At 38.5% G+C, this 24,773-nt stretch overlaps 1 protein-coding gene and 1 long non-coding RNA gene across 3 annotated transcripts in view; one reads left to right on the forward strand and one right to left on the reverse strand.

Annotated features, from left to right (window-relative positions):
• Positions 1 to 1,289, reverse strand: part of TNIP3 (TNFAIP3 interacting protein 3) — a 73,494-nt gene extending 72,205 nt beyond the window's left edge. For both annotated transcript variants that reach the window (XM_026081492.1, XM_026081491.1), the window contains exon 1: positions 1,259 to 1,289. In XM_026081492.1, the coding sequence (XP_025937277.1) occupies positions 1,259 to 1,276 (18 nt within the window). In that variant the 5' untranslated portion in view covers positions 1,277 to 1,289. The remainder of the gene's footprint in view (positions 1 to 1,258) is intronic.
• The window catches only part of LOC112973515, a 7,966-nt gene extending 1,875 nt beyond the window's left edge, over positions 1 to 6,091 (forward strand). Inside the window, exon 3 of the long non-coding RNA XR_003256009.1 lies at positions 4,493 to 6,091. This is a non-coding gene — a long non-coding RNA (uncharacterized LOC112973515). The remainder of the gene's footprint in view (positions 1 to 4,492) is intronic.
• Positions 6,092 to 24,773: the final 18,682 nt, after the last annotated feature.

Genomic DNA, 24,773 nt, shown 5'->3' on the forward strand with positions numbered 1-24,773 from the left:
GGGGGGGGGGGGGGGGGGCAGCCAGAAGATCTTTCTGAGTCAAGAGGCAGAGAATAAGCTGTTTCATACAGCACAGAGAAATGCAGAGGTAGCTGTCACCAGCAGAACAGGGGAGTATGGATAACAGCCTGAAGAAACTCTCAAGTAAACTTTGAAAATAAGGAAGGAAATCCTGAGCTGAAAGAGGGAGCAAATTAAGTCTTCTGAGAATACACCTGGACTGTCTGTATAGCTCTGTCAGCATGAGAAGGCAAGACCCTGGGCTATTACAAACTGAAACTTCCAGTTCCCATGTGCACACATGCACACACCTAGATTACAGATCTGATTATGCTTCAGAACAACAAGGAGTTGCAGCTATCGCTCCAGAGCAAAGTGATGAGAGTTTCAGAAACCAGCAACTTCAAGCAATATGCGCCCAAACAACAGTAATGTTGACACAGGACTGATCAGATTTATGATCAAATCAATTTTGAATGCGTAACACACACAAACAAAACACTCCAAACCAGACTCTGCTTTTTGTTGAAGAAATCCTAGTAATTACTGGGAACTTTAGAGATACATAACTGCTGAGTAATATTTTCAATTTGAGATTGGTTTTGATCCATTAAACTTCTAAGCTGCTTACTTCTTACTGGAATTGGCATTATCACAAATTTAACATTTAACACTAGTGACAACACTGCTTGCTTACCATACAACTCCTCCAAACCTCTGTTTTAAACTACAGCCTATGCAATGGAACAGGATTATATTTAGCAATAATACACTTTAGCAGTTAGAATCCCCTTCAGTTTGAAGCAAACAGCAGTAGTGACTCATTACGTGTCATTTAAAAGAGGGGATTTCCTACTGAAGTAAAACACCAATGAACATTACAGAAAACAAAATTCAGCTAAGCAAACAGCAAAGAGGGAGGTCAAGGATCCACTAGGGAGGCAAAACCACTACAGAAAAGAAGTAATGGCTTATTTCAGCTAGAGTTGCATGATCCAGACCGATTTGTTATTCTAAAAGTGAAACTAGAAGACACGCATAAATTTGAGCGTTTGCTCCAAAACCCCACTGAACCAACACAAGGCTGTTTTCATCAGTCACCAGTGGTTTTGTAGCTTTCGCTTCATCCTAGATTCTGGCAGAGAAAGAACAACCGCACGCTTGACCAGCGATATTATATTCTGACACAAAACTAGCCTTCCTTTCAACTATTGCACAACACAATAGAGAATCAGATTATTAAGAACCAAGCGGTTACCCAATATCTGGGCTCCATTCCATGAGTCAGAGTGGAGCAGTCTACAGCTTTCAGTAAGCATGAAGGTCATTTTTGTAATTACTGTTTCTAGTAAAGATAAACTCCCACATACAGCAAAAGTAGGAGGATGGTTACAATCTACGTGGGACGTTTCATATGTAGGCTGTGTGAACATGGTATGCCTTCTGCCTTAAGTATGAATGCCAAGGAGTAGGATTTTTAGTAATTGGGTAACTGCCCAGTGAGTGAGCTTCTCAAGGAGCGCAGGCTCACGAGGTACATTTGCAGCACTTTCACGTAATCAGCAGGAAGGTCACTAGTGGTCAGAGGATAGAACTGGCGGTTGTTCCGCCACTGAATCACAGTGCTACCTTGCCAAGTCACACCAGCTTTGTCTACCACCGTGCAAGAAGCATAAGAAAACTGCACAGCTGAATGCTCATATTGCACTCAGTCCTCAAACAAAACATATTACTGCTGAGTACAGTTTCATTGAGGTATGACATCTGTATTGAGTTTAGCTATATATGTTCTCTTTCATCACTACAAAGGGATGGGAACTGGAGACAATACCAGAAAGTCACAGTCCTCTGCTGCTACCAGGGCTGTAAGACACAAGGAGTATGAAATTAGTTACTATTTGAAAATCTCACTTTCAAGTGGTAGGTGTAGAAAGCAAGAGATGATCAGACAATGTAAGTACAGATTCATTAAAATGAATGCAGTGTGAGGTATATCAAACAGCTTCATTTCTCCACAGCAGCTGCTGTAGAACTGTGCCAACACTTCCACCAGCTTGTTTGTGAAGTCTTAATCACTGTTAAATTAGAAGTGGTCAGACTCTTCATTTGTAGAGCTCTTTTTCATTCATACAAGATTTTGAGGATGGCTTTCTGTTGGAACATGTCACCTTGATTGACTTCCAGATACAAGTGTTATAGAGGTTCCTTATTACTTCTCTTCTCTGGCTCAGAAGGTGCAATGCCTGTTTGCATGTCTTTTCTTGAGATGCAAAGAAAGCGAGCATGGGCATCAAGGATGTTAATTAAAAGACTAATCACACAATCCCATAGGAGTGAAACAGCCTAGGTGGGTAAAGAAAGGAGGGTGAGAATGAAAGAGGCACAAGGCATGCAAGGGAAAGAAAGGGTATGTGTTTAGACAAAGTTAAAAAAAAAAAATCAATACAGCTGTGCTATGCTGGAAAAGAGTCCATAGCATTTTCTAGAAGGCAAGTCTTCCTCCAGTTCCTCCTTCTCAGTCAGTAAAGGACTCAGGTAATTTACATTCATGATACTTGTACACAAGCAAATAAAATACATTCTGCTGGGCAAAGAAAGGAACAGTATATCTTTATAAAGCCTCAGAGATCTACTTAGGCTTTGCTTCATCTCCCACATTACAGTCTCTCCTTATCTGCAAGCCCAGCGATAAAGCTCGTCAGAAATTTTCTAAAGAATGATCCATTGCAAAACAATGATTCATTAAAACCAAACTCTTACACAGAAACCTGAGTTACAACAGAAGTTCTTCTGTGTTCTGAATTAAGTTTTTGGAGAAAATGAAAAGGGGACAAATACTGAGTGAAAAAGACAGGAGACAGGCCTTCCACACATCTACCCAAAATACCCTCCAGTATCACCACACAAGGATCACTGGATAATGAGATGCTGATTTTTTTTTTCTAATTACTTGTTTTTGAACAGAAAGAGTTATTTAAATTGTTTTTTTTTTTCCCAACCACTTTTTCCTCAGAACAGAAAACCTTTTCCTTGACAGGACAGTGAGCTTGCACTGAGTCTATCTAAATAATGTCAGCTGTGATTTACTCTCCTCATTTCCACTTCTGAATTTTTCACTCTAAAAATCAATCTAAATGCATTTATTTAAAAAAAAGAAAGTTGAAATTTATTTCTAAATAACACCACATAGGTATATACAGACATAAAGTGTACATCTCACTGGACTAAGGAACAGCAAAGTCTATGTTAGGAAGCATCTCTCTAGCTTATTTTTAAACACGTTTCTGGGAAGCAATGAATTCCTGTTCACACCATACTCCCCACCACTACTTGCTCTTCTCTGGGAAAAGCTGATAATCAAACCAGCAAGCCCAACTAACTAAACACCAAGCAGACAGACATTCACTAGAAAGAGTATGAGCGAATATATTTGTTTAGTGTCCAAGTATTATATCATTCATGGTAGAAATCAATACAATTTTGTTCCCTGCATTCAGTTCAGTTAAATTAATTACCCCAGTAACGTCATAGACTGACTCAAGTGCTAGAAGGGAACTTTGCTACTCTTCAACCTCAAATAACTGGAGGGACTAATCCTTTAACAGGTTTCCTGTTTGGGGGATTTGCAGCAGTTTCTAGAACTGTACTAAAAAAGTACCTATTATCCTTGAAGCACCTCAGGAAAAGAAAATTCTATAAGTTTCCTTTGCAGAAAATATTGGCATTTATTAAGGAGATAATATGTAAAAATAATCCTAGTGAGTCCATTTCATATAAGACAAGCGTGAACTAATCACTATGTTTTTTCCCAGTATAAACTATGAACCAGACACTTAGTTTTATGTCAACCAACTCAATTCCATTTTAATGAAGCTAAGTAACAAAGCTAAGCCTTGTTCTGCCAAAGGAGAAGCCAACACATTGATCATGAAGATAAATTAATTTACTACCAAATTATTCAGAAATAAATGCAAAGAGCAGAAAAATGCTGTCTTTATAGAAGAAAAAACAAATGAAGCAGAAATTTGGAAGACATGTTCACTGAAACTGGAGTATTTTTCTTATTACTTTATTAACAGTTATTCTTTAACAGAGTAATTTTTATTTTAAAGAAGGGCTGATAATAGTTATTTTTCTGCTTTATGCACATGTCACATGCATACAGGACTCTGCTATTTCTAGGGTGAAATAGCAACTTGATTCAGCAAAACATCCATTCTCTCAACTATCAGCATGCAACAAGTCCTGTTGACTTGGGTGAAACTAGTCATACATGCCAAGTTAGCACAGGCTCAGGTCTGATCCGAGTACAGAAGCACATATTCAGCTGCTACATTATGAATGGTACACTATGCTGCTTTATTTATTTAGGGATATGTCCTGAATCACACCTGTAGATGCTAAATAACCCACTATGTTCCCATTTTGATGTTGTCTGCAAAGGATGAATGACAGCTGGTTTTACCACTCACTTTGTTCCCTCTGCTGCCAGTTTGCCTCATTACCTATGCACATTTGGATTTTGGACTCCTTTTGGAATGGTCTTCTCCAGCCCTGTTCTCCTACCTTGCATCTGTCCTGTATCTACAGCACGGCCTGGAACCCACTGAACTGAAAGGTAAAGCTCACTACTGACTTCATTGGAGAAATCAAGCATCTGACTCTTATTTTTCATGGATACTTGCATGACCTGCTGAAGAAAATGGCAACTTTTAACCTTTGGCCTTCTTATAGATTTAAGACAACTAGTAGTCTTCAAGAGCTAGAAAGAACTACAGTGGCACATAGCCAATGAAGGTGAAATAATGATATCCATCATCTTAAAAGCTACTAGATTACTAGATTTCCTAGTTTAAGAAGTGAAAAGGAAGGTACTCTCTTACCTAGTGCAGTAGAAAACAAGAAAAAAGACAAACTGCTCTTTAAAGTTGAGAAAGCATGCCAAAGTGCTTTGACTAATCAAATATGTCTTCATCTACTTTTTTTTTTGATACTGTTCTGTATTGTGCTTAACGTTTCGAAGAAAAAGTACGAGCCTGAGTGACAGTCTACAGGACCTGCTTATTTCAGGTACATTATGTCAGTCTCTTTTTGCTGACAATACATCATCAGAGGAACAGACTAGTTTGAAGTCCTGTTGAGTTACTAGCTGGGTCTACACGGCAATGCTGCTTCAAATGATTTTATCCTTTTAGCTTGCAAGTGCCTTGTTACCCGAGGGAAGGGAAGAAAAAAAAAAAATGTGGCAAAAAATCAAAAGCCAGGAGGCTGTTTACAGAGTTTCCACTTTAACTGCTGTTTGTGAAAGACCAGCTGAATATTTTGGTACTTTTTTGTTCCATGGAGGCAGGACTGGAGGGCCTGATTACATAACCAGAGAATTCAGTAAGAACAGTAAGTACCTATGGCTGTTCTGTAGGAAGTATTGTGTATGCTACTGGTCTAAAAGTCCAGGGAAACAAACAGAAAATTCTCAAAAAGTAATTTTTTTTAAACCAGCCTTGCCATTAACTCTCATTTCTACCTTTTGCTGCATACAGATGCACCTTTGAAATTCATAGCAAAAAATAAGGCAATTTGAAGTTTAAATTTGAATGTAAAATTCAGTAAGTACTTACCTGCCATGAAAACTACATCTTACTAGCAGAGAGAGGAAAAAAAAAAAAAAAAAAAAAACCACTTTTCCTTGTCTGATTCTTCATTGAAAAGCCACAAATTTGCAGAAATTGCCTTCCCAGTCACTTTTCTCTCAGTTATGTTTACTTCAGTTCCATATCCCGCATCCTTGATCTGGGTCCTCTGGCTTAAGCTAATCAAGCAACCCTAACAGAGTTTAAACTTATTACAGCGAGGTCTGAATTTCAAGACTATCCATGAAGCGGGGAAAAGGCTTTTTCTTGCTCATTTAGTAATATCATCTCAGCATCTCTGCAGAAGTCTCCCCAAGAGATCAGTCTATTTCTCTGGCCTAGAAGATACTGCACTTGGTCCATGTTCTGCACAGCTCACTGATGACTGTCCTCAGCAAAAAGCTGTCGCACTCAAAATGTTACAATAGGCAACAGAGAACACACCTTACATGGAGCTAAGAAATGTATTGCTAATCTAATTAAAGTCTTAATAGTCTAATCAAAATACAAGTTATTACTATCAGTAGAGTTACTTTTTCTGTTTATAACTGTTAAGATTTGGATATATACAAACTTCCTAGTACCTACCCTTTTTCTCTGGTATTATGCTCACCCCTCCAGTGTCCCTTTACATCCTGAGGGCAACAGCATCAGTCTTCCTCTGGCAAAAAAAGGAGGGGGATGTTGCAGCACATTGTCAGCTTCCTTAGTTCTTTGCTGGGAGGAGTTTAACACTGGTACTGGGGGTCCCTTTGGGTCATATATATGTTTCCCTGACACAGTCTGCCTTCCCTTCCTTGGTTCCCAGATGAATTTTGAAGACTGACTTGAGGCCAACCAGACAAGCCCTAAGACCCTGGGTTGAGAGGCCAATACAAAGCCATTTACTACTAACAGTAAAAGTCATATTTACTAGGCTACAAGGTCTCCACCCAAACTGCCTCTGCAGCAACAGCAAAATGTTTCCTACAGCACAATGAACCCAACACATTCATAGAGGGGAGCGTTCTGACAAGACCATTAGATGAACCCACTACAAGATAAGAAATCTAAGACAAAAGCAAGTTGCCTGATATCTGTACAAGCAGACCCTGGAAGCTTATAATAACTGGGCAATCATGATACCAAGGCAATTCAAATCCATTTCTGGACTGCAGAAATAAACATGAACTTTCTGATCTATCCATATAACTGTACATTTAGGAAAATGGAGAAGTCATTTTGATACTGTTTAAGGATGTCTAGAGTAGGCAGCAGCAGACTTTAGACAGAACAGGTTAGAAAATAAAAAAGCAACCTGGAAATGTCATGGTTGTTTTCATCAGAAGGTAAGTTTGTATTGCTGTCTCCTTCCAGCATACTAATTAAAGAGGTGTGAAAAGCGACTTTACGCTGGATGCAGAGCATGAATTATTCCAACAGACAACAGTAGAGTCTACCAATAACAGTAAAATTGGTTGTAACTAGTACAAATTGTATTGAATTGCAGCACATAAAGAAACAGAATTTCTACAGCAATGAAAATCTGAAGAATTGTTTGACTTCTGCTTAGCTCATTTGATTAACTCCCTATTCAATTAATTTGCTTTGATCTATCCATTCTGAAACCTCAATTATAAACCTGAAGATCTGTCACAAAAGGAGTGAGAACTACTCACAGTGGAGTAATTCTAAAAACTGTACTGAAGGAGAATCCAATCGTCGTTATAAAATCTGTCAACAGAGGTGTCACCTTTCAGTTCTCTGCTATCCTTAGTTGCCCAATAGCACCTTTGATGTTGTGTATTTCATCCTATTAACTACAAATTACAAAGACAGTCCTGAAAAGCTCCAGACTGCTGGAAAAGTTTAGCCATATTCCACGTGGATTGTTTGAATAACTTCTTTGCCAAATAAGCCTTTGAGTTTATTTCTTCCTCAAAAATAAGTTGCAAAAGAGCTATGCCTCTATAAAAAAAAGATTCTGCAAAACATCCCACGAGGTGTCACTAGAGAAGCATCAGCCAAAATCTTCTGCAAAGAGCCTCCTCTATCTTTGCTTCCCCTTCCTATGAAGTATGTTACAGACAGCTTTGATGTTTTGAAAAATTTATCATCAGGTGTGATGACATGATAGTATCCTCATTTCCGATCATAGCTTAAGGTCCTTCCTATTGACTACTGTATGAACAAAGTATGAATTCCAAGACTACTGTGCTGGACAAAAATAATTATCCCCCTCCCCCCACTCAAGTTTTCCCTATCTAGAAAAATACACATTACTTCAGAGATGAAAGTTAATTAATATCCAAAAACCACCTTTGCCAGAGAACAACCAGATAGCTCTTAAGGAAAAATTACATTTCAATGCCTATTGTTAAACAGTTTAATTAAAATAACTATTGATATGATTTACAGTCTTAGCAGATGGCTCATTTGCTCACAGATGAACACTGCAGAGGTGTTTTGCTGACCTAGTCACTCACTTGAACCAAAAAGGCTCGATTACACCAGGTGTAATGACTTAACTGCTTAGTGCCAAGCAGTCAGTGCACTGGCATTAACTGCTACAAAACTTAACCACTTCACCCCATTCCTGTGCTACATATCAGGTTCCAAAGGGTGTCCCAGGTGGTGCAAGGAGCCTAGTCCTATGCTCAACAGGGCTGTGATCTAAGTTGACTCATTTTTATCTTTTAGGGACTGTCCCTTATTTCTGATAGAATGCTTTATGATGCTCACTTCCCCCTTATTTCATTCATCACAAGGAACAGGAAGGCTGAGAAAATCTATCCCATCTCTTCAGAGTAAAATTAGGCAATATAATGGCTGGTGAACCTTGTCTTCACTGTCCAGCCTAGACAAGAACAGTCTTAAACAAAAATTAAACCACAAAAGGTTTGGGGGTTTTATTTTGTTTGCTTTTTAAAAAAAGCTTTTTTTTTCCAGTCATAAAACTGCACTAAATTGCACACCAAAAATAAGAGTTATGGCTGTGGATTCATACTTTAGACTTAAGCCTGCTAAAATGTTGTATTCTGATCCTTTCTGATCCTGAAAGGAAAGACCATGCAAGGAAAACATCTCTAAAGGGTCACATTTGAACAGCAAGGTTTTGCCCTCTTTGGAGACTCATATATCTCATTGCAATGTTTCAGTGAGTATTTTGTGCAAGGAAGAGTTTGGAAATATATCAGAAAGTAAGGTGCTCCTGGCATGTCTATCTCGATGTTTCAGGGTAGAAAGCTTATCAAAGCTTCCCAAAAATTTTCATCTGCATTCAGCAGCCTATACAGAGGGGAAAATTCAAATGCCCAAGGGGTTTTCTTTTGCTATACTGGCAATATGAGCAGCAGCTATGTAGAAGAAAGGAACTGGAAGAGAAATGTACTGACTGTGTGCTTAGGACGATGACTAAATGAGAGTTGGAGAGGAAAACTAGAAAACTGGCACTCCCAGAGCTTCCTTTGACTAATTTTTAAACTGAAGAGACTTTCCAAAAAGGACCAAAGAGTTCGGAGCAGCTGAGAAAATAATTTCGAGTACTCCTGCAACAGAACTGAGCTCTCTGTTGCAGATTCCATTCTGACAAATCAACATTTTTTCTGACATCAAGTCCTATATCCATGATCAAAGAGAAGCATCATTTAATTTATGCATAGCTTTTGAAATCAAATAATTTTAAATCTCATTATGCATTTTATATAGACAGGGCCTTTGCAGCTAAGGGGGTGGGGGGAACCAACGAAATATCCCCAGCCACTTAAAAGTTAGGAATATAGCCACAATGATTTTAGTAGTTTATACTCCATCTTGGGTCAAATACCAGTTTTATTAGGCATATAGTATACATATGTACACACACATATATATAGTGTATATAGTACATTGGATCTATTTACCCAGTATACAGTTAGTATTGAGTACATAATTTAACTGTGGTCTCAGGTGGAGTTAAAGTGTTTTATCTGGTTGATTAACACATTAGAACCACCTAGACAGTAGTAGTAACAGCCTACACCAAGTCCAAATACAACTCCTAAGAAATAGTCATCTTAAATTTCCTAGAATAAGCAAAGATATTATTTTGCATGAATGAGTAAAAATAAGAATATTTGGCATAAGACTTCCTGTATTTTATGCAGAAGCTGTTTCTCAATAGTTCAAGGTAATCTGTCAGACATAAATGAAGCAGATACCACTAACTGCAGCACAGCTTCTAGGAACAAAACTCTGGGAGCATTTGTGGTTGCTAAAATATAAGAAAAAAAAAAAACATGAAGTGATAAGATAGCTACTGCAAAAGTAGTAGAAGCAAAACAGTATTGTCCATGACCGTTTGCACAGAACAACAATTATAACAAAGTTAAATTGCTTTCCAAAAACATCCAACCTAAATTTGCCCTGTGACAAACTGGTAGGACTAAAGTTTCCTTTATTGTCAGCTATATTTTGGATCCTCTTCACAGCCGTAATTAATGACTTTCTTGATACTTTTCAATCTCAAAACCACAGAATTTTACTGTGGAGTAGAAAATATCACATCCTGAAAAAAATAGCATTTCCATAATATGTTCCTTAAAATACAGTGTTTTCTCTCATTTTTCAGGTGACTGTCATCTATTTCCATTCAAAATAGCCGATTAATCTAAATTCAGCAAGTTCCTCTACCTTTTCTCTTTATTTGGTCACAAAAATTCCACCACCGCCCGCTCCGCCAAGTGTCCTACCTTTCTGTATCACACCACTTTTCTCAAGCTTTTAAACAGGCATATACTTCCCAGAGCTGAACTCAATGGTTCCTTATACCCCTCGAACACATTCTTGGCTCTGCTTCTAGCCTACTAGTTCTCAGGTCCTTCTTTCCTTTGGATATATTTTACTTCCACAGAACCTCAGTCAGATTTTATTGCTACTTGGCTAACATTCTCTGCAGATCTAACTGAGCCTTAGAAACAGCCTCTAGCTGTTGCCACCTTAGAAACAGTGAGAAGATTATCCAAGTCTGCTTTGCTCTTTCGATGATCTCCGTAGACTGGTGTAAAGCCTCACCGAGAAGTGGCTATCTCACCATACGCACTTTGGAAAAGGAGGCCTCACACAGCCAAATAGAAAAACTTATTTTTGTGTGTTTTAAACTTAACTTCCCCCCYCCCCCCCCCCCACAAAAGCCTAAAGATGTCTGCTTACTTGCTTCTGCAGGGATTATCTCATCCACAGTTCAACCTGAAGGTACCATCAGCCTCATCCTTTTCTGTGACTGGAGGTGCAGGGAGCAGGCCAGCCTCATGCAGAGCCTGGACACAGAACACGAACAAGAACCTGGGGAGAGGGAAGGCTCCAGGACAGGCACAGGGCAACAACAGTCTGCAAGAGTAGAATACAGACGTACAAGCAAGGCACTCTTCTGGTTTAGGTTTCCTTCAGAACTATGGTTAAATTCACTTCTTGGCCAGGCATGCTGAGGGACATAGTTACCTGACAGAGCTGCAAAAAGGCTGCTGACCTGAAAAGATGAACCTCTATTAGCAGAACTATGCCCAGCCAAGGGTCTGAATAATGATTCTTTGCAGATCCCAGACCTGTCCAGAGGCCCAAATGCAGCCAGCAGTACTGAGGAAAGACTACTAGACATAGAGCCTATGGCCTATAATCCCAATAAAACTGTAATTAAGGATCCTCAGCAAAGTCGCTGAGAGTTTTGTTTTTTACCATATTTGGCTTCAGACCTGGAAGGTAACTAAGAGAGGGAGGAAACAAAAGGAGAGATGTGCAGGCCACCTTGCATTATACCATTGTTTCTACCACTATCTCCAACTTAGCTGTCACATCAAGATCAACCCAGCTCCTTTTCATCTCATATCTACTCCTGACACTATTCAAGGTTTAAATACATGCCAGGAGCAGCCAAACAATTAGATACAGAGCATTATTTTACAAAGCTTTCTGCTTTTATTTACTTACATTTTTAATTGATAAGACTATCATAATAAGGAAAAACAAAGTCAAAAACAAAGTAAAGTCAAAGCACTAAGCTGTGTTCCCTAAGGGTACCTTTCACATAAGGCCAGGAGCCTCAGACTCCAGAATTCTTTATACCAGCTTCTGTGCTTTTATTTCATCACCTGCTTTATTCCATTCCAGATTTTACAAATAAACATCAACAACTCTGAAGCACTTTATCAATTTATGTGCATGGTGCAAGTTATAACAGACTTCCACTTTTTCCTCATAGTTTAAGTGGCCCTGAACACCCAGGATTCTTATCATCCACTTACAGCTCTTAACAGGTTGAAGGAATAATTTATTTTACAAAAATATTCTATTTACGTTCTGTAATAAAGCTTATCTTTTTCCTATATATATATTTATATATATTTTAAGACTGGACACAGTTCACACCACCTCATGAAAGATATAGCTCACTCCAGCTGAGTGCCCATGGTTTAGGAGAACTTTGGGAATGCAGTTTGGGAAAGGTGGTTGTTTGCCTTAGTATTTGTGGGGCTCTAACCTATAATACTATAGGTTAAAAAAAAAAGTTGCATTTTACAGCTGATCCTGACAAACTGCTAAATTTGTTTCCCTACACAAGGGGATTTTTTGCTTTTGTAGCTTTGACAGCAATGTTCCACCACTCCATTTTGCGACTGCAGAGGCTATTTTTGTGCATAGCATGTTGTAATGAATATCTGTGAAGGCTGTAATAGAAAGAGATTGCTTTTTGAGGCTCTCTACATTTGAAGTTCACCATTTCAGAACTAAAATTTCTCCTGATTGCTAATAAATAAAATTATTTCCCCTCCCCCTTTCCCCTTTGGCTTCCCCTCACTGTGTCATCATATTTGGGAAGCAGGATGTCTACAGCTATGGATCTTTTAGTACACTCCAGGAAGTCTGGAAATGAGTTGTGTGAGGGATTTCAGAGTCCCCTCATCTCAGCCTTTTGTAGAACTGGTCACTAATTTATGTTTCAAGTGCTCATTTTCAAAAACAAAACAAACAGACCTAAGTGTGGTATTTGTCTGTTTTGCTGTGGAAAACAGAGGTTTTCCAAAGGAAAGGGGAGGACCTTCATCTGTTCCTCTCAGAAAGGAAAACTTAAAAACATTTCAGGTAAGATTACACAAAACAATGAAAAACTTCTATTGGATTGTTTATACAGTTGATCCTTGATCAAACTCATCAGCTCTAACACCCTAGCTCAGGTTTTTGTCCTCCCACAATTTCAGACCATGACTAAGCCCAAGGGACCTCATACTGCACCTCTCCTGAAGGAATTCACTCCTAGTATAAGGGAAGACCTACTCAATTTCCTGCAAACACCCCCCTATTTTGGCAGGGCAAACACCGTTTCAAAGTTCCAGAAGCGGATTTAGATATTTAAGCTGCCAAAACCTTAAATGAGTAGGCTTTTGATTTCAGTATCGTCCAAAATATATCATTGCAGTAGTAGCCTTGTTAGCAGTGTCACAAAAACATCACAGAAACCCCAAAGTTGAAAATAGGGAAATTCTTTACGGAATTCCATGTCACATGCAACTCTCACTAGGAACTGAAATAACAGACCCAGTCTTTATTACCCCCATGAGAGAGAACAAGTTGTGTAGCCAGTGTAGTTCAAAACACCATCACACACTTAAAGAACTTTTTTTTTTTTCTCCCCAACACCTCTCTCCCTGTTTCTTCTACTACTCGATTCTAGAGAGAGGGGGGCTCAATCAAACCAAATCCTATCATCAAATGCATGCTTTCAAAAGCTTGTAGGATAACAAGTCTCTTCGGGGTTGCAGCAATGGAAGAGTGTACCCAGGACTGCTTTTGGTGTGCAGCAATAGTGCCACCTACAGCCTGAGGCTTGCCACAACACAACACACACGAGATTGTAGACAAGAGATTTTTCAGATATTTTTGCCATAAATATACTCTTCAAAATTCAAGTCCAAAACAAGACACAGCTTTAATATTACATTTAATAGGGCATATTTTAATACTTTGGCCAGGGAGATGCTATATATTTTCTTGCTGTTTGTTCTCAGATCGCATCTTCTTTAAAACTCTTCAGCTATGAACCAAACCCATTAATAGCTAAGCCTGGTGCTCAACAGATGTGCCTATGGAAACCATGTGTTAGAGGCAAGAGGCGAGAAGCAGAAGAACATGTGATTTCTAGTGTCAAACCCATAGAAAACACTATACAGAGTGCATTATACAGACTTGCAGAAAAAGGTTACTGAACCTTTTTATAAGCCATAGTTCAGTTCCGTCTTTACAATTAAGATGGTCCTCATCATGATTTCTCCACACTTGTTGTTTGAAGCAAGCAAATTAACTCCCCAGTGCAACAGGGGCACTGAGAAGCCTCTCTGTTACTTCCTGAATATTATAAACACATAATGCCAAATTCAGAAATAATATATAGTACAGGCAACCTACCAGAATGGGAACCCTAACAAGCACCTGGAAGCTTTAGTAAGTTACTTTTTCTCCACCTACTCTGTGGACCAGGTGGAAAGGCAGAAGACATCTCTTGTTTATGCCAACAACATGAAATGGGGCAACATTAAATCTATTTTTACCACAGGGACCATGACAACTCCATCACCATTGCCTGGCCTTGCCCACATCGTGCATCACTGCACATCTCTCCATGCTGCCCCCCCCCCCCACCACCACCACCTTCACAGTCATTATGGCTGCAGCCAGGCCTGATGTCAAGTATCTGCCTGACAGCTGCATCCACTCCTCTTAGCGGCTCTCTGACTCTCATAATACATGCAAATCTTTTGTTAAATAAATGCAGATGTCTCAATAATAGCAAGCTTTCTTTCTATATGCAAGCCAAATGTAACCAATATAGTGGACAAGGTCTTCCCAAGTCTGCAGACAGCCTGAAAAAAGGACTGGAAGTGCAGTTCATACATCTGATAGTCAGCCTTGTTAGAATGTTAGTTCTAAAGCATGGGACTATTGCATTTCACCATCAAATTCATTTGCTGGTCATATTAATTTGTACAAAAGAGATAAAGGGGTCACATGGAACTCCAGAATGACAGTAGGGAAAGCAATAGAGCTGAAGAGAAAGGACTGAGACTAAGTGAAAAGGTGAGACAAACTGACAAGGAAAGAAAAGGAAAAAGCTGTACTTGGGTATCCTGGCTTCCCACAAAATACAGTTGCATGTTAAAAAAAGAGTGATCTTAAGCAACAGATAACTGCGAAGTTCAATGACCATATGAAGGCACAAGATTCCCAAGGATGTCCCTGGAATATCAAAAAGCAGTGTACAGAATGTAGCCCTCAATATGTATGAGTACTATAATTCAGCCTCTTCACTGAGTGAATCCAACCCAATACATTTAGCAGCTTTTCTACCCTTCATAGCAAAATCTGGACCTTAGCGGGGGAGCTATAAAAATAAAAGAATAAGTAATTCACAAGCTTGTTAAAGCTGATTTGCAGAGCAGAGATTTCACAGTGCAGCAGAGTTCTATTTTGTTATGTGTTTTTGTTCGTTTGTTTTTATGACCTAATTCTATGTTATCTGCCCAGACATTTCGTTATGGATACACAACTTCCATGCAGGGAGACTGCCTCCATGTAGACCCCCAACTCAGTATCCATTCATTAGATTAGACATTTACCTTATCCAAGTTGTACTCACTCCTCCACCTATTTTGAAATCAAATCCACTCCACAGTGGAAAGCATATAAGCTGCAACCTAACCAATAACCTTCCCAGTATTCATACTGTTAGACTTTTACCATACCTCTGTTGAATGCTTTACCTCAGACTGTGCTGCAAATAAGTCATTCAGGTTTGCTTTAGACTGGACTTTGTTGTTCATAAACTCCACTTCTTGCTCCAAAATCAGCAGGAATCTTGGTACTGACTCTGTCCCCAAGCAGGAGCTTAGTTCTCTGGGAACTGGAAAGAAGAGACAGAGAGTTTGCAAGTTGCCTTTTCGTAAAAATTTAAGAACCCTTTCTTACTCTCCCCTCTGAAGCAAAGGCTTGTTTATGACAATCACTGCAATGAGGATTTAAATCGGTAAGTTTTTGGAGACATGAACAAACATCAAAAATACCTTCAGCTTCAGAGTATAAAGAGCTCCACTGCAGTATGACCAAGACCAACCTTGCTGGATAGACTCACTGCTTCAAGGAGTTCATCAGGAAGAGTTCTTGAACAAGTACAACCTAAAAATGTAATAAAGAAGCTAAAGCTTATGTTAAAAAACTACTGACTTGTTCTTTTATGAACAGATTTTTTTTCCAAAAATTGCAGAAAGACTAGCTTGTATAGCATTAAGAATAAAGCCATCCAAAGTATTTTCTCCTCCCAATAGGATGGTTGCCTAAGTCAATGCACTTAGGCTTTATTTATTCAGGCAAGAATTCACTCTTCAGTGCTAGAAAATAAAGATTCTACAAGATTAAGCTGTGCTTGAACAAACTGTTGAATCAGAAAGTTAAATTAAAACAATGCATCCATGATATTTCTGCAAAACTATGCCTGATCCTGTAACAGTTAGATGTACATACAGTAGAACATTTATCAGGTTGGCATAAAGGCAAGTAGCCAGAACCCTATTTCAGGTGCAAAAAAGAAATGGACTTACAAATTAGCTACAAATGCAATGATGAAGCCTGTAAGCCTTGTCACATGTTTTTTCAAGATGTAACAAGAGAATTTCAGACATCTTCCCTTCTATTTTAAATAATGTAATTAAGGCATTGTTCTGAGGGAGGAAAACTAGATACAGTCTAAAAAAATATATTGTCAAGCACTTCATAGGCCTGCCTTTTGTGCTACAGCTAGGAAGTCTGTTCAGAAATGACCAGAGAGATAGATAGCAGAGAAAGGAGATAGTCTAAGTAAGAAAATGAATGTAATCAAAGCTGTAAATTTAAGATGTAGAAAAAGTCATCTGTATTCTGAAAACTAGAGTTTCTAGTTTGTAAAGATGAATACTTGCAGAAAGCACACATTTACACTCACATGTTGCTAATTTGGTACAAGGAGACAGTTAAGCATCCAAAGGCACTTGTATTCTAGCAAACACAGCAGAGATACAGCTGTAGGGAAAGTCCAGTATTTGTTCCACGAGGCACTGGTAAGACCTCAGCTGTAGTGTTCCATACAATTCTAGTCACGCATGTTTTGGAAAAAATAAGAGATAGAGAAGGGCCACAAGAAAGGGAATAGCAAACTTACCTGACGAGGGACCATCAAGAAGCCTTGTCTCGTTTAGTTTAAAAATGACTGTTGCCCTAGGGCCTTTAGGGTCTTAGAAGGCCCTAAAGATTTCAGGCAGAAACTTAAAATCAAAATGAAATTTTCTGTCTATGAGAGGATTGATGTTCTAAAAAAGCCTTTCCATGCAAACAAAATAGTAAGTCATTTTAAGACAGAACATTATCAGTTTATGAAAGAGACTCTGAACAGACAAGTGAACCCAGTGGCCTACACTCCTTACATATGATCCCAGGCAAACATTTTAGAGGCACTATAGAAGGTTATCAAAAAAATTAGCACTTTAAAGATGATTGCTCTCCTCCTTTCCTGCGTGCTAACTTTGTATTTACCTTTTTTCACTCTCACCATCCTACAAAGAGAAATACATAGAATTTCATAACAGTCAAAGAAATTCCAAGAGACAGCATTTTCAAAGTCACACAATTTCTTAGTGAGAACTGGGGAAAAGCAACACACCCACAAGATACTAACTGCTAGAGAAGTGATAGTACAGATGACTAGGTTTACAGATGGAAAAGTAAGAATCATTAACAGAACTTATCAATGTCAAAGTAAATTTTACAGGGCTAACTTGGATTATACCAAATGAAACAGAAAAATCAATGAAAACTTGATAAGGCCACTGCAGAATAGGACTAAAAAGATGATAGGCCAGTAACTGCAGGGATTCATTTTTGGATGAGAAAGGAGAAGTTTTGGTCAGCGTGTGCAAGAGATGGTAAGGCTTTTTGAGTGTAAACAGCCTTTTTTTAAAAAAAAAAGAAAAAAGAAACACACACACACACCAAGAGAGGCAGTCTTCAGCAGTTGATCTTAAAATTACACGTTTCAATCCAGGTGTTTAATAAAAAGAATATCTTTAAAAGAATCTGGCCATGCTCAGCAAGATAAGAGAACTTCTGTTAACAATAGAATAGATGGACTGACACTGCATTGACACTTGCAGTGGAATTTAGGAACTGAATGGGATAACTATAGGTTAGCAACTGTACAGGGACAAATGCATAAGGACTGAAAAATGCAGAAGATGAATGACTTCTTCCTTCTAAAGAAGGAAAAGGACTTGAAGCAGTACCTGGATTTTTTACAACCTTATCTGAATGTGACTCTCTGGGATACTTTGCAGATGGAAGAGACTAAAGACAAACAAAAAATTAAAGTTCTGCTGAGTATTTCAAAGCCTTCCCCTTCCCACTCCCCCCCACCCCCCCCGCAACACACACACAGTGCTTCTGCTGTCCAGCTACACAAGGCTGCTTGAAAAACCCACAAATACCTGTAGACATTACTGAAGCTCTGAAGTTTTTTTTCTTTTGATATGGCTTGAAACTTTTTGGGGTGGGGGGGAATATTCCAAGTTGGGGGTTTCTCTGTTTTCACCAACAAATAACAAATGGATGATGTCTGGGGCAAAGGTTTAAACAAATCATTTTTCCAAAGAACAAGAAACAAGTAGAAGTTTTTGCTTTGATGAAAAACTGGAAAATACAAGGAAGTGAGAGCTTTTCATAGGAAGTTTTGTATTCCACAAGAGGTTATTCTGTCAACAAAATTCCAGTAACATTCTTCAGGCAGCAAATGTACTTTCAAACCTTGGATTGAGCTTTAAGCATCCCACAGGGCACAGACCCAAATGTCTAGAATCTTATTTATGAACTTACATATTACCTGAAAATATTCTTAAGCCTTCTCAAAAACAATCCTGGCTTGTAGAATAGCACTTCTACAACAAAACAGATGGCATCTTGACTTCCTGGCCTTACAACAATACAGGACTGTTGGTCAATCCAAAGCAGCAAAACCCAGTTACTTTCATTCCTAGAAAAAAGACCATGTTTTTGTTGTACTCCTTGATGCATCTGGAAAATTTGGGGAGTATTAAGCTCCTACGATGGGAAGAGAGTAGCCTACTACATTCTTAATTTATTCCTCCAGCTGTTCCTATCAGACAGTTATAGTTTGGTTGCTGAATCTAAGATAAGCACTTATTTCATCATCAGTCCTGATCAATCCAAGGAAATTCACCATGGAGGTCAAGGAGTGCCTTAAACACTAATTTACTCCAACCTGACCATCATTAAATGTAGGCATCAAATATTTAAGGGGTGTTTTATTGGTTTGGTTTTTTTTTTCGTTTTTTTAAACGAGACACATTCAAGCTTCTATGGAAAGAAGAAATGAAATATGGAAGAGGCAGCTCTAATCACTGCAGCTGCTTACAGACAAGGCAGTAAGAGGAAAATAGGCACTTCTGGCAAGACAGAACAAAAAAGCAGAAATTCCAGAACAGGAAACACTAGCCATGCAAACAGCAGTGATCAGAAGCTGGTAAAGATAGCATCTTATCCTAATAGCAATACTGGGCAGACATGAAAATCAGAATCTATTACAGCGGCAGAGAAAATCTGTGTAAGTTTTGGGCAGGACTTTACCTCTCAACAATTTTCAGGAACTGGAGCCACTTGCAATAAATTGGCAAGCCACACCAACTAAATATTAATAGCACAAATTCCTTCTTGTCTTGGATCAGAGAGTTTTTAAAATAACTTCATGATCAGTCAACTTTACTGAGCTGCAGCAAAAGAAACAATGACATCTAGAAGAATTTACATTAAGACTTCTGGAAGTCAGTCAACAGTTTTGAGGTACTGAATCAGGACTTGCAGTGTAGACAAAAAAAAAAAACTTGTGCAAACGTTTCTGAAGGAGTACATACAATTTAATGTCCTGTTGTGTTTTTGCATTAAATTCCTGTTTCTCAGAAAGATAAGAGGCTTTAGAACACTGCTATTAATAATTCATCTATAACATAAAGGAAAACCTGCCTAAGCGCTTACAATATTCAATAAGAAGGTAGCTTTGAAAACCTTAAAATGAACATAACATGTAATCTGCTAACCAGGATGCAAAGTGAATTGACTCTAGTTGTCATATTTCAGCTGTTTCTTCAGAATCTCCTCCTGTTCTCACCAGTAAGCTAAACCCAAACAAACTGGGCTTCTGACGTTCCGTCCTGCACTCACCTTGTTTCTTCTAGTCGTGGTGAATGGAGTCCCACTCCATTTTCCCATTTCCATTCAGAAGAACACTGAAAGGGCATCTTTTCCATATCCCAGTCCTTTGCCTCGTGCATTTAGATGTTGATTTGCACAGATGATGTGCACTTACATGTTGTTCTCTAGAACACTTCTAAACTTTTCCAACTTTCATAATGCTCAAGTCACCTCTAATCTATATAAAAATATAGCTTCTATGATTATCTTCCTATCACATCTCTCTGACCAAATCACCAGCACTCCAAAAGGTGTATGCAGATGAAAGGATTTGTTTTCCAGGAAACGATACTCAATCTAGTCCTTACCTTCAAGGCTCTTTGCATATTCCACCCTTTTTCCAGATATCCTCTCCCCTCTACCAGATCACTTATTTTAATAGCTTCTACCATACTCAAAGTACTCAAAGCAAGCAGTATGACACACAACCACTACATATCAGCTAATGATGTAATCAACATATAGACAGGACTAACACATTACCAGGCTGAGAATTAAGACATTTGGCCCCTGATGCAGGTGATGCTTCTCTGCTGGCTTGACAGTCATGAGAGAGATGGAGCAATGCCTGCCCCCATTATTCCTTGGAACAGGCTGATACTCAATATTTTTTAATTGCTCTCCATTTTTGCCCCCTCATGGTTTATCATTTTTCTTTCTTGTGTCCACAAGTTGCTATCACTATCTTAAAAATAAAAGCAGACAAAATTATAACTTTTGGAGGTTTTTTTGTTCTAACTTTTACATACTTTCAGTTCAACAACTTTTTCAGCAAAGCTAACCAAGGTCACACATCTGTGCTTCACATAACCAAGCCTTTAATCAGACAGCTGAACCCTGGGCGAGGGGTTACATCTACTTATATGCACTTTTCAACTGTGCTGGCTCTGCTTTGTCAATGATGTTAGCCTTCATTTGTCCACCTTCCCCTCCAACGTCTCCCTTATATTTAGGGCATGCTTCCTTCTAAACCCGTATCGCTACCACCATCTCCTCTGAATCCAGGCAGCACTCCTCAAAACTTAAACCATAACCCAAGGTCTTAAACAACTGATCATCTTTGGGGCTGGGATTTTACTGAGAATTTGACATAGAATATTCTGTGAATACAGTGTCAGATTGAGACACACCACCTTCTCTGCTAATATTTACTATCCTTGCTTAGGGAATGATCAAAATATACTTGGAAAAAAAAAAGATTCTTAGTTAACAAGCACTGATTCTAGCTTTTACTACACAGTTTCAAGTTGGACTGCAACATTTTCAGGAAACTTGGACACAAACCAGGAAAAGTTTGGCAACTGACTTAAGATGGGAACAGGATTTTAACCCTAGGGCTCAGGATAGGTTTCTAGATCTTCTTGACCAATAAAATCCCAATAGGGGCATTTGGACACTTCTTCAATACACATAATGCTATAAGCAGGAGTGACAGAATAATGCTGTGAAATGACTTTTTTCCATGTAGGTACTTAGTACAAATAAAACCTTATAACCACTTCATTAAATTATGTGTTAAGATGTACAGCCATGACTTATATAATCCATATCTCCAAGCATGCAGACTCTGCCCTCAGGATGCAACCACCTCTTTAACAGGAGGTAAGTACTAAACTGCCTTAAAAAAAAAAAAAAAGAAAAAAAAAAAAGCTGATACTTGTGAAGTTCAAAGCACTGAATCAGACGTCATTCAAAACCTGAGAACATTTCTTTTTATATTTAAATCTAGAACTGCAGCTCTGCCCAAAAGAAAGCAATCAGAAAAAAGTCACAATATCATCTTGATCAAGTCAACTAAGAACTTACAATTCTACAGATGATTAGGGTGGGTCCTAGGAAACTGAACCCCTTAAAAGGCCCCCTCCTTCTTGTTCTCCTCCCATACACCTCAGACCCTACTGCCCCCTACTCCATTTTTAAATGCAGCTCCAATACCAAAATTTAATACAACAGTTAAATATTTAACAGCCTTCCCCATTTAAAAGTTATCTGACTAAGCTTTGAGCAAACCCAGAAGGAATAATAAATTGGAGGGTTTGATTTTCTGTGCCTTCATCATCTTAACTACACTAGGTATCCTGCTGAAAAATAAGTAATCCTTGTTTTACTGACACCCTGATCTTCCTTCTTGAAACAGTGTTACATAAATCTTCCCCATCAGCATTTTACAATTTCCCTTACCTGAACTATTGCCCCGGAGATGAACTGTCGTATGGGTGTACAGTTTCACTGAAGCTAGCAGATATAAAAAAGGTTCCATGCATATCTTTGTAGAATTAGTTCCATATATTGCAAAGTCTTCCAGAAAAGGAATACAGTTCTCTATCTATTTGTAAAGCATCAGGTAAATGAATTTAAAAAGACACTATTAAGAGTAGCTACAAGTATAAACAGTATATTGTCCTTCCTTCTCTTCCCCACAAGCTACACTTAAATTGAGGTAACAGTTATCGGCTGCTTCTTCCAGGATCTGCATCTCTCACTGCCTCTGAGTAGTGCTGGCTCTCCGGGGATCCCAAACAGTGCTACTTGACCCACACCAGTAACCTAGCATATCAGAGTCTGTTTCACGGATGAGACTCACAGCCTTGTCCAGCCAAAAAACCTCAGCTCAACACTGGATCCATTCCTCAGATTCCTCTGTTAGGATTATCTGATAGCTGACAAACACAGCTTTGCCTACTAGTGACCGAACAACATGCAATGGAGTCCAGTCATCTAGCAACCTGAATAAAAAGAATTCAAGCTATGGTTCTCCTTCGTCTACATTTAATCAGCCCCTCTAAAATAGATCACATATTCCCTTCTGCATGTACTATCCACTTAATTGGTTTGTTACTCCACACAGGTGCTAACTACACATCCAAACAATACAAGTAAGCACCATGTTCAGTTCCTCTTCCATGAAACTTTAAACAGACATCTAGTCTGCACCTAGACATCCCCTCTCTTTCAATACCACAAATGTCTTATGAAGACCTCGTTAGTGCTACAAGGGACTACAAATTCTCTGTTCAGTTGCTTGTTACGTTCAGATTCAAATTTTTTTATGCCTGCACAGCCCTGTGTTAGCCTATAATAAATTAATCTTTTCTGTTTACAGGTTAGTCTTTAACCCAGAAAATCTTCTGATCTGCTTCATCATGCAATTCTACTAGTATAAGATAGGAGCAAGCAGGCAAGTTGGGAGGAGAGCAGGACTGTTCCTTCCATAGCAGTATTAGCTTTCACTGATTTGAAGTACTCAGTAACAGCCAAACACTTGGAAACACATGAGACACTGCAAGAGACAGACTACTAGTCTGGACACACAATTGGACTGATTCAGTACAACAGGTTGTTTTGTTAGTTAAATCAAAGCCGAGGCTTTGATAAAACAAACACTCCCCCAAACACAAACCTACACAAAGGCACGCATGGGCAAAATTTTAATTCTGCTTAAGTCAATAAAGGGTCTTCTACTCCTTGCAGCTGGGACTTCTCACAAGATTATCTGGCTTTGAGACAACTATTGTGCCAAAAAATGCACTAATGATATAGTTTATTAAGATGTAAAAGAACTCTCTGAAGACATTTGGCCTATATTTAATCTAAATCTAACCACTATGCCTTTGCTGAAACACTTACCACTTCTCTCCTACCAAGACATTGGAACTTTTGATCTTTATTACCTTCCTCTTTAACAAGTCCTCTAAATCACATCTGTAAGGATGACAGTAGAAGCTGGTACCTGTCACAGGACTGAAACAATCACTAAAAAAGGCACAAGTAAGCTGATCTTTAAACAAAAACATACTCAAATAATGAAGTTTATAGAATGTACTCCCAGTCTAAAACAGCACCAGAAATACCAAAATAGAGTTTTAATGGAAAATACTACACTAATCACTTGTTGACATTACATTTTATGAGACAACAGAAGAAATAAACAAAAAAACCCAAAGACATAAAACACTCATAAGTTTTACAAAGCAACTATCAACTTTGCTGTTAAAATCTGTCACTGAAATCAGCAGTACAAATAAAACAAAAATCGTAACATAATAAAGTGGTTTTCATTTACAAAATCTGTTAAAACACGCACGCCTTATCATGAGCTAGAAAACTGCATCAGCTGAGGAAAAGGATGATAACCAGCCAATGTGAGTCCCTATTCTCCATGGCAGAAACTTTACTAAAAAAACCTCTTTCTGGAAAGATGAAAGACTAAAACAAAGCAATGGACTTCAAAGGAAGCCACAGTTATAATCACAGGCAAATATTGTTGCTGTTACTTACCAGCAGTATTCCAGGGTAATGCAAAGAGGCACTTGTGCCTGAGTGTCTGAGGCAGAACCTGACCTCACTCATGCTGTTTTACCCAAATGTACCTCTTTGAAACTGGTATTTTTATCCAATACATATGCTAATGTAAATAGGAATGCTCTCAATTTCTGGCTGTCAGGACAAGTCAGGAATCTTAACACGTCATTGGGTCAGAATATATGATATAAAGTGTATATATATATAAAGTAGTATATATTTAAAATAAAGAGTATATCGCAAACCAGCATCAGAATACCTTATCCAAAGGATATTTATGAACATTACAGAAGGATCAGATTACTTCTAACTTCAGCAAGCGTAACTTAGACTAGATTTTCATTTACAGTTTTGCAAGTGGCAATGTGAAAGAATCTTGAAAGTTACTGCCAAGGGAGCATCAAGGTCCCCGAGGTGGAATAAGGGATGACAGAAAAGAGCACTAACAATTCACAACCTATTCTTAAAGGATCCAGCCTAATCTCAGCTGGAATCGCAAATTATTTCAGAGCCCCATTTACATGATCAGACCACAATATAACCTTCTAG

The sequence above is a fragment of the Apteryx rowi genome, unplaced genomic scaffold (assembly GCF_003343035.1).
Source record: "Apteryx rowi isolate R43461 unplaced genomic scaffold, aptRow1 scaffold_55, whole genome shotgun sequence".
In the NCBI taxonomy this organism is placed as follows: Eukaryota; Metazoa; Chordata; class Aves; order Apterygiformes; family Apterygidae; genus Apteryx; species Apteryx rowi.